We start from the raw sequence: 14,360 nt of genomic DNA, 5'->3' as shown, positions 1-14,360 counted from the left end.
ACGTGTGAGGAGGCAGGAACCGAATATGCCCATCATCCCTACATTGTCATGGAAATCTTTTATCAGGGTGTTTTTAAACTGCTTGGATATTGCTGATGTGTCTGACACTGTGAAGTGCTGGCCTTGAAATTGCCCTACCCACTAAGCAGTTTCCAAACTCCTCCAGGTTTTTCTTTTATATTAATTTTGGTAATTCAAATTTTCCTGGGAGATTCCCGCAATATCATCGTGTCACAATTGTGCATTTATTACTATGTTGAATACTATCTTTTATGATTAGATTATCCCCTTGATTTCATTAGAGCCTTCTCTTTTGCTTTCTGTGTGTGTGTGTGTGTGTGTGTGTGTGTGTGTGTATGCACACATGTATGAAGGACCTATATGAACATACAGAACACACTCCACATTTTTTGAGTAGATAAACCAGAAATTTTTCTCTTCAGAAGCCAGCCATTTCTTCCTACTCTTAACTCTTCTGAATTTATTCTCCCTTCTCCTTATAATCCTGCTTACTTATTCTCTTTGTGACTCTCTCAATGGAAACATTCACTTCCTTTTTATTTCTTTGTTATTCATTCCTGGGTGAGACTATGAAACTCACATCTTCCCTGCAGTACCAGGCTGGCAGCACCAACACAGACTCACTGGTGTTGACAGCTCAATTCTTCTTTACCCTTTGAACTCAGAAACTTACTTGAAGATCTCAAGAAATTAGGCATTTCCTTCATTCTCCCATTGTTGATCTCTTGCCTTTGTCAGAGAACAGGGGTAAATGTCACTGGGCCTCTCTTCCAAGCTCTACACCTGTCCGTGCAGTGGCCTCTGAGTTGCTTCTATTGAGGTTCAAATTTAGATGGAGTGATGGAGCGCCTGCTGAATGTCACCCACGGTCCTATGGATGGCTTAGCCGCTGAAAGGATGCACAAACAAGTCCTTAGCCTTGGTGACATTTGCCTCCCTGCAAACAAAACAATAGGCTTTGTTCTGTGGCTGAATTTTCGAAGATAGCCTTGCAGTCTAATAATACAAGGCCCATGTTTTCAATATTCTGCGGGCATCGAGAAAGGTCATTTTTCAAGCAAACATTGGGACACAGGCTTGTGTGAAGCGTTGGCAAGCTGAGGCAGGAGGATCACCGTGTGTTTCAGACAAACCTAGCAAGTATTAGACCAAGTAGGGCTACAAAGCAAGGCCACCAATCAGAGAAACAGATGAAACCAAGCGTGGTAGCATATGCCCCCTAATACAGGCAGGAAGGTCAGAAGTTCAGGGTCATCCTTGACTTTGTAGGGAGTTCGAGGCCAGCTTGGCATATGTGTGACCCTGTTTCAAACACATAAAAAAGGTTTTGTTCCAAGTTTAAAGGCCACAGAGTATCATTTAATATCCACCTATCATTATACCTTTGGATCTTTCTAATTTTTCTTTTGGCCTCAGATTTAGATATTTTATTATGTCTATATCAGAGCCTTGGGGGCACACAAAATTGTAACTGGCATGTCTTCATTCTGTGAATATCATCTTTGGCCGTTAAGTCTTTGTCAGGATTAGCAAAGGCAACTGTGGCTTTATCAGCCATCCATTTTAATTGGCATTTTGAAAACAGCAAAGCTAGCTGACATGAGGATACCAAAAGGGAAACATGGTGAATTTTCTAGCAAGCCTCTTGTATTTCCCACTTAAGATCAATATTAAATTCCTATTATGTACAGTAATTACATACCTAGTTGCTAATGAGTTTTCCTCCATAGTTATTTCTGGGCCTTGTGAGAGCACTCTGAGGTAAAGCTTTGCTCAAGATCAAGCCCAGCCTGTCAAGGTCAAGGTTCTCAAGCCCAGTCTGGTAACCACAGCTGTGGTGCAGGATCCTGTCTCTCCCTCTAAGATGGCTGCTGGTGGTGATGCCTGCAACTCCTTTTCAATGCTCCTCCTCCTCCCATGTGTTGATAATGTGTGAGACTCCAGAGCTAGGAAGGGTAGAGCTCTGTGGGACAGAGCTTTTGCCTGCCCTCCCTGGGACAGACTTGGGTAGTCTCTAGAGATGGAAGACAAAGCTTTGAAAGGCTACATTCTTGCTCTAATAGTGTCAGTTAATCAGCCCTGTGCCAGCTCTTAGGAGCTCTCCAGAAATCTTTTGACCTTAAAGAAGGATCAAGAGTCAGGAATAAAATAACAGCTGAGAGTTGAGTATTAAATTTAAAGCTGTGGGTGGGGTGTGTGTGCTGTGTATACATGGATGTGTACAGGTGCACATGTATAGAGGTCAGAGGTCAACTTCAGGTGTCTTCCTCTACCACTCTCCACCTTATTTTTGAGACAGCATCTCTCCCTGAAACATAAGTTTCTTGATTTGATAAGGCTAGCTGGCCAGTGAGTGTCAGGGATCTGCCTGTCCCCACCCCTAGCGCTGGAGTTACCAACTGCACCTGCTGTGCCTGGCTTGTCTGTGGGTGCGGGGGCATCCACTCCAGTCTTCCTGTTTGAGTGGCAGATGTTTTACCACCAATCCATTCCTCCAGCCCCGGGGACTTTAAACCCTGGCTGCTATTGAAGATCACCCTGATATCTGGACCCTTTCAACCAACAGAAAAGCAATATGTGGGGACCCAGGCATTGGGTGAACCAAACCCTCTTGCAGGGTAAAGGTGACTAGTCCTTTCTTTCCTATCACTGTTCAAGGTCACATTTTCTTAGTGGTGTGTCTGAACACCAGTTAAGGGATTTTTCATACTAGCAGGTGAACCTGTACACATTTGTTGTTACAAATTCCATTTTGTCTTCCCTTTAAAGCATCCTGTTTTGCATATTCTCTTTAAACATCCGTGGCTTTTCCTTTGAATTCCACTTTTTTTTTCTTTCTAAATTGACTGCTTTTGCTTTCTCCCCTTTCGGTAATTTTGAAGATAAGCTACTTCATATTCTATTACTAATTACACTTAACATCTTTAAATACATGCTCTAACCTATATTTCTCTAATTAACCGCAGAAACTATAAAACAGACTTTCTTGCAAGATGAGGAAATTAGCATATCTCCCCGCTCCACCTTTCCCCATGATATCAGTAGAATCTGAAATATTTTACCCTGGGGTTCTGACTGGAATGATATTGTATGTGTTCTCTTCCAAGGAACATTTGTTACATTCATGTTCCATTTTACAACCACCCCATAGTAGTTACCAGAGTCGTTACTGTATTTGCTCTTTGCTGACTTTTTATTTTTTATGCACCATGTCTTTCTGGTACTTGAATTCATTTTGATTCATGTCTTCATTGCATGGGAGAAAAAGCCCTCCAAGTGGCATTTTTATGATATCTTTGAGAATAGTACATTCCTGAAGCCCTTGACATCTGAGAGCAGCTTTCTGTTATTTTGGCTCTAACTGTTCACAGCCTACATTACTTGGGTCCGCGTCTGTACGACGTCTCAGAGAAATGCTTCACGGGTCACTCACGCTGTTTTTCCCTAGGTTCCTGAGTTGACTCAAGTATCCATCTATTTCCAGAGTTTTGTCAGTTCCGTTGCCTGAGTTTGGGAATGGGATGGGCTTGTGAGGAAGATGTCCTCATGTCACTATCTTTTCAGGGTGTAAGGCGCTCACCAATTCAATTCAGTAAGCATTAGTTGAGTGCCTACTGTTTGGCAGATACTATAAGAGCCATTAGAAGTTAAAGGAATCAAGTGGACAAGATTTCTTCTCTCAGAAGTATCTTCTGGGGGTATGTGTTGGAGTGAAGGGGTCAAATCTATAATGCGCTGACCAAGGGACAAGATGATAAGCAAAGTTGTCACATGTAGCTGCTCTCAGGGTCCTAAATGGTACTTCTAAGGGCTAGGGATGTAGCTTGGTGGTTGCGTGCCTGCCTAGCACATAAGGGGTCCTGAGTTCACTTTCCAGCACTATGGGGAAACAAGGCAAAACAGTGCCTTTGCATAGAATGACGAAAGATTCAAGTGTTAGCATGGTGATGCCATGCTCGGGTGCTGGGAATCAAATTCTCCCAGCAAGTCTGTCTGTGCACATGCTTCTTGTGTCCCAGCTCATCTTTTGTCATAAGTCAGGGCTTTCTTGTTTGTCTTGTCTTCAGTCTATCTTAGACTTCTCTAACAGACCACATGACTATTTACTGTCTATCTTGAAGGTTATTACCTTTGGGTATCATTTGTATAATGCTCCATCTATACTAGCCCAATCTGGAGACATCATGGCTGTATGTGGACATCCCTGCCTAGCCTAATTTAGTGCTGATGTCATGCCTGGGATAGACAGGTAGATCTGCACATGTGAGGAGCTTCCTCAAGGATTCCACTGGCAGACGCAGACCCTGCAGACATTCTTTGATTCATAGTGGGAGACAGTTTGAAGGAGTGACTATGAGCTTCAGTCCTGAAGCGAGTGTCTCACCTGAAAGTCGGCACTGCCAGTCATGGGCTAATGTGGCAAGCTATTTAGCCTCTTTGTGACTCCGTGGCTTCAGCTTTGAATGAGGTTAGTAGCAGTACCCACCCTGTGGTGTTACTGGGGTGGCTAAACTGAGTCTTTGGTGGAAGCACTTAGAACAGTGTGTGTACTTAGTACATGCTCAATAGTGTATCACGATCACCACCAGCACTTAGAACAGTGTGTGTACTTAGTACATGCTCAATAGTGTATCACGATCACCACCAGCACTTAAAACAGTGTGTGTACTTAGTACATGCTCAATAGTGTATCACGATCACCACCAGCACTTAGAACAGTATCTGTACTTAGTACATGCTCAATAGTGTATCATGATCACCACCATCAACTTTATCTTGCACTGCAAGTGTTTTTATGCCCTTCTCTCCCTTGGCTCAGATCCTTTCTATACTTAAGCAACAATTTGATCACAAGATGAACTGGCTGGATCTTAGGGTTTGGGCCCCTTTTGCTGAATTGAATGGGAGCATTTCCAGCAGAGGCTGAAAAAGAAATACTTCTTTCAGAAAAGGACATGGGTGGGGCAGGCAGAACCAGCCTGAAATGCCACACATGGAGCCAAATGCTTCCCCTGCGTGTTTGCTGTCTTCTAAATGTAAAACATGATTTTAGTTTTCATCTTGGCTTTATTCTATTAACACAAATAGATTTATCCAAGCATCAGTATTATTTGTGTGTGTATATGTGGGAGTCGGTGTGCATGTTGGTGTCTGTGTAGTGGATATGTGTGGGTGTGCGTGCACATGTGCATATATGTGTAGAGGCTAGAGGCTAACCTCAGGTGCCATCCACCTTGTTATGTGAGGCAAGGTGTCTACATGGGACCTGGAACTCACTGATTAACCTTGGCTAGTTGGTCAGCAAGCTCCAAAAGATATCCCCTCTCTACCCCCAAACATATACCACCATCCCTAACTTTTCATATGGGTGATAGGGAGGGAACTTGGGTCCTTGTGAGACACACTCATCACCTGAGCCATCTCCCCAACCCTAAGTTTCAGTATCATTAACACCACGTATAAAGTCAATGTTAAAGGGAACTTACACAGTGGCTTGTGTTCATTTTTACCTCTTTGTAGTTCTGTTTGTTTACAATGAGCTTACACCATTCCTGCAGCCACAAAAATTAAATGTAATTTCATTTGGAAAGAAGTCACCCAGAAACCTACAACCCTAATTTTATTTGGGGGCTCCTTCCAATCTTTACCCATATATAAACAAGTATTTAATAGCTATCATCAAAGGTACACATATAATTTTATGACCTCCTATTTTACTTAAAATGATAGTTAACACTGTTTCCACAGGGTCGTATTTATCACTTTAATGATTGCCTTCACACCATACCACATTAAAGACTGTAATTTACTTCCCTTTATTGGGCTGACATATAGGTGGTTGGCATTTTTCCTCTGTGATAGAATTATGTCACTATCAACATCTTTGTCGCTGTGTCTCTTTTTCTTTTGAATTAATTTCTAGAGATTACATAGTTGGAGTATGGAGTGGTCTGTGACTCTTAAAAAGGATCATATACTCCCTTCCAAAAAGATTGCATCTTTAGTTGGCAACCCACAACGATTGCGTGTGTGAGCGCCCATGCAGCCTCAGAGGTGTTGATTTTTATGGGTCTCTTTTTCTATGCTTTCCCTAGTGGTGTGCACTACATTTGCACAGCGATTTTGCTTTCTCATCTGAATCCTCTGAGTGTTCTCTTTGCCTGACTTGGGGATACTCCTAGAGTAATGGAAAAACTTCTACTCAATAATGACATGTTCCCCATATCATAGCTATTGCAATTCTTTTTTCTCTCCATCCTGTCATTTTCCTTTTAAGCTTTAGTTTAGTGCATTGGTTTGCTATTCCATGCATTGCAGTGTTCTCCCCAAACCTCCTTGTAGGGTCTATTAGGAATTGGCATGAAAATGGCTCAAGGCTTCCAGAAGAGTGGATCCTTGGAATATAGTGGGAAGAAATGACAGGAAGTGGGCAGAGCATCTAGACCCTGTCACAGGTCCCTACCCTGATCTTCAAAAGCTTGGGCCTCTGAAAAACGGTGATCATTAGCATAGTGTAGCTATAGTTTAAAGGGATTAGAATCCCTGTATTTCTGACATGTACCATCTCCCATCAAAGGCATTTAGAGGAAAGTTGTGGGTGTAGGTCCTCTCTATTGGGAGATTGTCACCCCTGTATCATTAAACCATGTCCTTTTCTACTGCCACAAACCAAGTTGAGAAGGGTCAGGGCTGTGCCTCTTCAAGTCTGCTTGAATGACGGTTTCTTCCCCAGCACAAGGGACCAAGGGTAGCGAAAGTTGACTAGGGTGGGCATATTGAAGGGGGAGGGACTAATAAAAACCGAGCTCTGCCGTATCTGCCTTTTGCCAAAGGGATGCTTCAATGCTACACCCAGCATGGAACCCAGCATGCCTCCACCTGCAGCCTCCAGCCCATCCAGTCCAGCCCAACCCTGGTGTCATTCATTCTATCTCTCTGAAGACTAAGAAAATACTCCCAATGCCAGCCCTCGGTGGGCCCTGCAAAATATGGGGGTTGCTTCCTGACCTCCACTGCTCTTCCCTTTCAGTTTCCTGCTTCTTCAACTTCACCAGCCCTGCTGGGATCGTCCTGTCTCCCAACTACCCTGAGGACTATGGCAACCATCTCCATTGCGTCTGGCTTATCCTGGCCCGGCCTGAGAGCCGCATCCACCTGGCCTTCAACGACATTGACGTGGAGCCTCAGTTTGATTTCCTAGTTATTAAAGATGGAGCCACGGCCGAGGCCCCCGTTCTTGGTACCTTCTCAGGAAATCAGCTCCCTTCCTCCATCACCAGCAGTGGCCACGTGGCCCGTCTAGAGTTCCAGACTGACCACTCCACAGGGAAGAGGGGCTTCAACATCACCTTTACCAGTAAGTGCTCCCTCTGTCACCAGCATCACCTCTGTCACAGCTGACTATACATATCTCTGAGCCGCTACTGAGAGACTGACTGAAGGTGCTCCCATGGAGGGTCACCAGTGCCGTGGGCTAGCTCCACAGGGCGTCTTGCTGCTGGCTCGGGCACTTGCTGCTGGTTAGCTGGAGCTAGAAGCCACCAGCTCCAGCTCCCAGACACCAGCTCTCAGCCTCCAGGAAGAAACATAGAGCTGTCTGCCGGGCCAGCTGCTCATTTCTGAGATGTCACAGCCAGTGAGCAGTTATTTCCACAGGTGTCTCATAGGGTATAAAGAAACCTAGATTTTCTCACCTTCTCTTCCCAGCTAGAAGCAGGGAAGCTCTAGGGAAGAAAACCCCTCGGGTTCTCTCATCAGCTCCCCACCCCTAAAGCCCCAAGTCCCCCAATGCTGCTTCCTGTTGACCCCTGCCGTTCTACATTGGGCTTGGCCTGAGTCCATCCCCGTAGTTAAACAGAAGCAAAGGACTTGAGCCGTATTTCAATGACTTTTCCCAGAGGCTTACTGCAGCCACTCATAAGTCATTTCTCAGAGTCCCTCTCAAGGCTAGTATGGAAGTTGTCACCTTCAGTCTTCATCCTGAGCCCATAGCCCAACCTGAAGCTCACCAGTGGTTTTTATTTTTTTTTCTTGTGTTTGTTTCTCTTGGATTCAGTGGACACTGGCAATACCTGGGACCAGAAAGCTTTCAGGGAACAACAATCCATTATGAGGTCACAGGAAGCTATAAACCTGGTGAACTTGGAGTTGAATGGGCCTGAAGCTGGCCTGCTGAGCTACTCATCAGCTACTTTCCACAGGATGGGAAATTCAGGCTCTGACTCAGGCTCCTACATACCACACACACACACACACACACACACACACACACACACACACTTGTGCACACATACACACCCTCCACCCACCCACACACACACACACACACACACACACTTGTGCACACATACACACCCTCCACCCACACCCACACACACACACACACACACACACACAGGAAATACTCTACAGTTGCTTATCTATCTCATGCTTTTTGACAGAACATCTCTCCCCCCAACCCAGCCCCCACCCTTGTCACAAAAGCCTTGTTCCTTGTCTTACTTGTCCTTTAAAATTTAGATGCTATGGGATAGCTCATTTGTAATCCAAGCTAAAGCCCCATTCATCTCACCACCCAATTCCAGGGCAGCAGACTCCCTGGAAACAATAGCCCTCCTGGGATGCTGTATCACCAGGAAGTTCTTGTCCCAATGACCTAAGGACAGAAGGAAGCAGAGGGGTTCTCTCTCTCCTAAGCAAGTTGCTCTAGCATGCTTAGACAGCAGAACTGATGGCTTTAGCCTTTAGCTTCTCTGTCCTCAAACCCATTTCCCATGAGGCCATGGGCTCTAGAAAGGAGGAGCATGTATGTTTCTCATTTTCCCATGGCTGGAGACAGAGGTTCTGTACTACCTTGTCTCGTAGCCTTTCAGTACCAAACAAACACACAGAGGCTTAAATTAATTATAAACTGTTTGACCAATGGCTCAGGCTTCTTATTGGCTAGCTCTCTCTTAATTATTAACCCATTTCTATTAATCTGTGTGTCCATGTGCTTTTGGCTTACTGAAGAATGCCTGGAGTCCTATCTTCCTGGTAGCTACATGGCATAAGCCTTGTGACTCACTCACTGCCTTCCTCTTCCCAGCAGTCTCCTGACCTGGTAGCCCTGCCTATACTTCCTGCCTGGCTACTGGCCAGTCAGCATTTTATTAAACCAATAAGAGAAACATACATTCACAACATACAGAAGGACATTCCCCATCCCATGTCCTTACATGCTCTCACATGTTAGAAAGAGCACCAAATCTGTATGGATGTGCACATATGCATGCAGAGATGTGTGCATACATGTTTGTGCACATGTACATATATGTGACTGGTAGGGTTTTGCCTTCCAAGCCCCAAGCTCTACTTATCTCAGCTCTCAGTGTGAACTTCACAGTCTTAGTTCCTAATGAAGACAAGGGGGAGACTAAGTTCAGGCTCACCTAGACCCTTGTTTCTCAGAGAAGGGTGTGGAGATTCAGCCCTGCTTGTGTTAAACCAACAGTATTCATGTCCAAGGCCTGGAAATTAACTCACTCACCATTATTCACACAACCAGGACAGATGTGAGGTCCAGTTTCCCAGACATCATCTGGTAGAGGAAGACTGGGAATGTTTTTGGTAGAGATAGTAGGGGAAAGGGTACCCTTTCCTGCAGGGAGGGGGAGTCCCTTGGAGGATGGAGACTCACATCCAGGAAATACACAGTGTCCACAAACCCTCACCCATCGTGTTCTCATCTGCTTTTGGAATAACCCTGAATGACCCTGCAAGAGATGTGCAGTATCCATTTTATAGGTCAGGAAACTGAGGTTTAGTACCATGATAACGTGGCCCAGAAACACATACTGATAAGACCCAAGGTTCAGAGCCACTCACAGCGTCTTGTCTCTTTTTCTCAGCTCAGTCACCACATTATCAACTGCCTGGCAAGAGAAGCAGCCCTGGCATGAGGCAAGGACATAAAGGCAATGACTTCAGACAGGGATAATTCCTGAGCACCTACTTTATGATGATGTGTGGTGTCTGTTAGTGTCACAGAACTGGAAGCCAGTTCCCCCTCACCATACACGGGTAGTCATCTGAAGCATGGAATGGGTTTGACACTGAAATGACAGATATGCCACTTAGCCACATGAACCCTCAGTTTCCCCTCTGGTAAGGGAGGGTAATCAAATCTCCATGATAGAATTTTGATGTGATGCAATTAACTATCATGAGGAACACAGCTCATGCCTGATCTGTCAGCATCCCTTAGAATAAAGTGCTCAGACAGGCTGAAGATCAACTCTATGCGTGCCTGTTTAGTGGCCAGTGGGTTCTGTCTGTCGTAACCACAAGGTCCCAGGTCCTGGGACACCTAGCATCCCTTCCAGCATGCTGGGTTCTTGAGGAAGTCATGGAGTTCTGAGGCTGTCGGCAACGTGTTTCTCTTTGGCAGTCCATCTGTCTGTCACCCCAGTCTAACCATGGCCTGGATCCTCCCCCTTCCTCAGCCTTCCGACACAATGAGTGCCCAGATCCTGGCGTTCCAGTTAATGGCAAGCGGTTTGGTGACAGCCTACAACTGGGCAGCTCCATCTCCTTCCTGTGTGACGAAGGCTTTCTCGGGACGCAGGGCTCTGAGACCATCACCTGTGTTCTGAAGGAGGGCAGCGTGGTGTGGAACAGTGCTGTGCTGCGCTGTGAAGGTGAGTGCCCGTTGCCTAGGACAGTGGCTGTCAGCCTGAGGGCTGAGGAGAGGGAAGGAATGGCTCCAATCCCCGTGGTCCATCTCCGCATCCATCCGTCTTCTTCTCCATTGACCCAGGGCCTCTCATACTGGGGTGAAAGGCCTGATGGAAATGTGTGGCCTGGGAATTTGACTTGTGACCAGAAACTAGATGGGAAAAACTACTTCTGAAATGTCAGCCACCAAAGCGTGTCTTCTTTCAGCTCAGGGCTCACAATACGACAGCTGTGAGGACCTGGGTTTCTATTCCTGTCCCGATGAGTCTGCAGTCCCACACACAGGGATGCCAGCACTCTGAGCTTGCTCTCTCAAGGCTGCCTGCCGTCCTCTGCTCCATACGTTCATTCCTCTCATTTCTGGCCTCTCCCTGCTCCAACAGCTGTGCCCCTTAAACGCTGCCTTGATATCCTGTGGTCACTCTCCAGGCGATGTGGGACAGGCCAACTGGAAGGCACGCGGCTCTCAGCAAGTGCCAGGCTCATTGCAGCATCTGCCCAGCTCCGCCTTGTGTCTCAGGGCAGTTTTGAAACTGCCTAGACAAGCATTTGGTCCAGCAGCCAGCAGATTTCAAACACAGATTACGCCTCCTGAGGACAGGGCTCATATGAAATCTATGCTCCAAGCACAGGGCCTGGCACACATAAGTGCTCTATGAGACTCTCACTAGACAGTTGCTGCATGTCCCAAAGGTACACTAAGGGCAGCCACGCTGTGTGGACAGGCAGGGGCTGTAGTTTTGAGAACACAAACCTACTTCCTCTCATGTCCGTGACAGACAAAGGATGGAGACTTTTGAGACCTGCCTTAGACTCAGACCCCACTCCATAAGCGAGAGGCCCCGGGAGGATACGGAGAGGAGGGCCTTTGACAGAGGCCCCGGGAGGATACGGAGAGGAGGGCCTTTGACAGAGCTTTGTCACCTGCCCACAGCCTTACACCTGCGGAGTGTCTGGCACTTGGTCAACACTCAGTCAATGCTGCTTGCTGAATGAATGAATGAATGAATGAATGAATGGTTTCTTAACCTGCCGCACACACCCCCATGAGAAATATGTCACAGGCAGACCTACTCTCTCCACCTTACAGCCAACCAGCCAGGTCACACTGGGGAAGCTATATGGCCCTTCTGTGCCTCAGTTTGCCCATCTGTAAAAAGCAGGTGATTCAAGAACCTCCCAGCTGAGTTGTTGTAAGTGTGGCTACCAGACAGAGAACACTCATGTATGGTGGTTTGTACTAAAACTTGGTTATGACCATTTCTTCTTCAGGCCATGATCAGGAGTGACTCCCCTGTGGGGAGAAGTTATATGTTTGAGAATAGTCAAATCAGAAACCTTAGAGCGGTAGAGACCCAAGGCCCAGGAACCCACCCTCCCCACCCTGCCTCCTCCTTCCGTCTGTGCCTGGTGAGGCCCCAGTTTCTTGATCAACATCTTTGCCTCGATTTCTTCCGTGCATTTTTTTAATTAAGTATCCCCACCTGGTGGACAATAAATGAAGACACTAATGGTCGTTTAGACACTCTATTAATACATTCTGAGAGCCACTCTGGTTTGGAGAGACTGTAATAGGACAAGGTAAGAAGGAAATGGCTTCTAAATTTGGAAAGGCACCTGCAGATCTGAAGGCAAGAGTGGACAGAGGTTTTCTTAAAGGACCAGAGAGGAGGGAATATTTCAACCTCATGAACCCTACAGTCTCTCTCTACTCCACTTTCTCACTGCCGTGGGCCGCACCTGAGTGCCTAGGCTGGGTGTGGCCAACAGCAGTTGTCTGTGTTTGTAGTTGTGTGTGTTGAAAGCCAGAAATATCCTAAGAAATGTTTCCAGATGCAGCGGCTGCTTCCCGGCAGTTCCTGAATGTTCTGCATGTTCATCTCTTCATCATTTATCTTTCAAGGAAGAGCCAAAACACGGTGCCCTTTTGTGACAGGTGTTGGGCAGGCGTCCCTAGTTAAAGTCTAGCAGCAGCCCCCGGAAGCAGGTATTGTTAGAGTCCCTAATGATACCCAGAAAGACGAGTCACCTGCCCAGCACTGTCTCAGGCCGTGAGGAATGGCTCCAGAATTCACACCCAGATTCTGGGCTGCCCTTTTAGAATTATATCACTACAGAGACTGTAATATCAAATGTCTTCATGAAAGACTTCAAAGTATTCCTGATGAGAACAAAAATCAGGTTCTCTGCTTTTCACATCCCAGTAGGAAATTAAAACAAAAGGAAGCATATTGCCTGTCGCCAAAGACAAGCCTCAGACACTGAAGGCATAAAGAAATGACAGTACTAAGACAAATGTATCAGTTATAACAATGGAGGTAATTAAAATCCCCATTAAAAACAAAGACTTTCGAACTGGACTTGGGAAAACATTCAGGCTCACAGAATTACATTGGGAAAAGAAGAGATCAGTGTGCTCTAATGAGCACTTTCATATTTCAGTCTTTAAAAGAGGCTATCGTCAAAGTTTCAAACCATGTCCAAGTGTATTTTTTTTAAGTTCAAAAGAAGTAAAGCTCATTTCCCACAGGAAAACTGTTTAAGAACTTGGTGCAACAGCTGCGGAAATGTCTGGGTCAGTAAACTGCCTGCCACATAAGTTCGGATCCCTAGCACCCGTGTCAAAAGCTGGGCCTTAACATGGAGTCCTCTTGTCCAAAGAGCTTAGCTTACAGCTAGTCTTTCATCCCTTTATGGATGTTTGTTGAGCATCTTCTGTACGACAGGCACTAGGATAGGCTCAGGAGCCCTCCTTTGTCCTGTGACAGAGCCTTTATCATCTAATCAAGGTAGAACCCTCCCTTCCCTTTCAGTCCAAAGTACAAATCCTTAGCCAGTTCTGCTTGGGTTAAGCACACACTTGTTGCCGGGCCACCACTAAGCTGCTCTGGGATGAACTTCCTGCATGACGTTGCATCCCTAAGAAAAGTCTGATATATTTCTATGGTTATCCCTAATAGATAAAAGAATGCCTATATAAGAGTTTTAAAGTGCCTCTCTAGTTCATCCATTTGAATGGACTGGCAAGACTCAAGTCATTTGTTAATCCCTGGGGGTCCATTTCTACCTCCTGTGATTTCTTTTTAAACTGAATCATCCATAATAAGACATCTCTTGCACTCTGAATTTGCCTGTATATGAGAATCTGTGTGCAGGTGTGTGTGTGTGTGTGTGTGTGTGTGTGTGTGTGTGTGTGTGTGTGTGCATGAACCCACACTTGCATGCATGTATGTATAAGAGTGTGAGGGTGGACATGTGTGCATGCGTGAATGTGGTCCGTGTGTGTATGTGCATGTTCATATGCACACATGAAGACAGGAGGACAGCCTCAGGTGTACCTCGGGAGCTATCTACTTTGTTTTCGTTGTTGTTTGTTTGTTTGTTTAGACAGTCTCTCATTGAGAGTCTCACACACAGAAGTCAGATTTTTTTTCTCAAGAGCTGCCCACCTGTTTTACTGAACAGAATCTCCTACTGGGACCTGTGGCTTACCAATTAGGCTGGGTTAGCTGGCCAGCAGAGTCTCAATAATCCACCCATCTTTTGGCGTGTGTGCTAGGACTTGAACTCAGGTCCTCATGTTTACACAGCAAGCACTCTACTGACTGAACTATCTCCCAGCC

General features: G+C 45.9%; 1 protein-coding gene across 3 annotated transcripts in view; it reads left to right on the top strand.

The window, feature by feature from the left end:
- Positions 1-14,360, top strand: part of Csmd2 (CUB and Sushi multiple domains 2) — a 558,343-nt gene that overhangs the window by 361,996 nt on the left and 181,987 nt on the right. For all 3 annotated transcript variants that reach the window (XM_040756596.1, XM_040756595.1, XM_040756597.1), the window contains 2 exons: positions 7,052-7,378; positions 10,506-10,700. In XM_040756596.1, the coding sequence (XP_040612530.1) occupies positions 7,052-7,378; positions 10,506-10,700 (522 nt within the window). The remainder of the gene's footprint in view (positions 1-7,051; positions 7,379-10,505; positions 10,701-14,360) is intronic.

Source organism: Mesocricetus auratus, unplaced genomic scaffold, assembly GCF_017639785.1.
Source record: "Mesocricetus auratus isolate SY011 unplaced genomic scaffold, BCM_Maur_2.0 Super-Scaffold_100014, whole genome shotgun sequence".
NCBI classification, from domain to species: domain Eukaryota; kingdom Metazoa; phylum Chordata; class Mammalia; order Rodentia; family Cricetidae; genus Mesocricetus; species Mesocricetus auratus.
The sequence above is the reverse complement of the archived record's forward strand: the minus strand, read 5'-3'. Positions and strand labels throughout refer to the sequence as shown.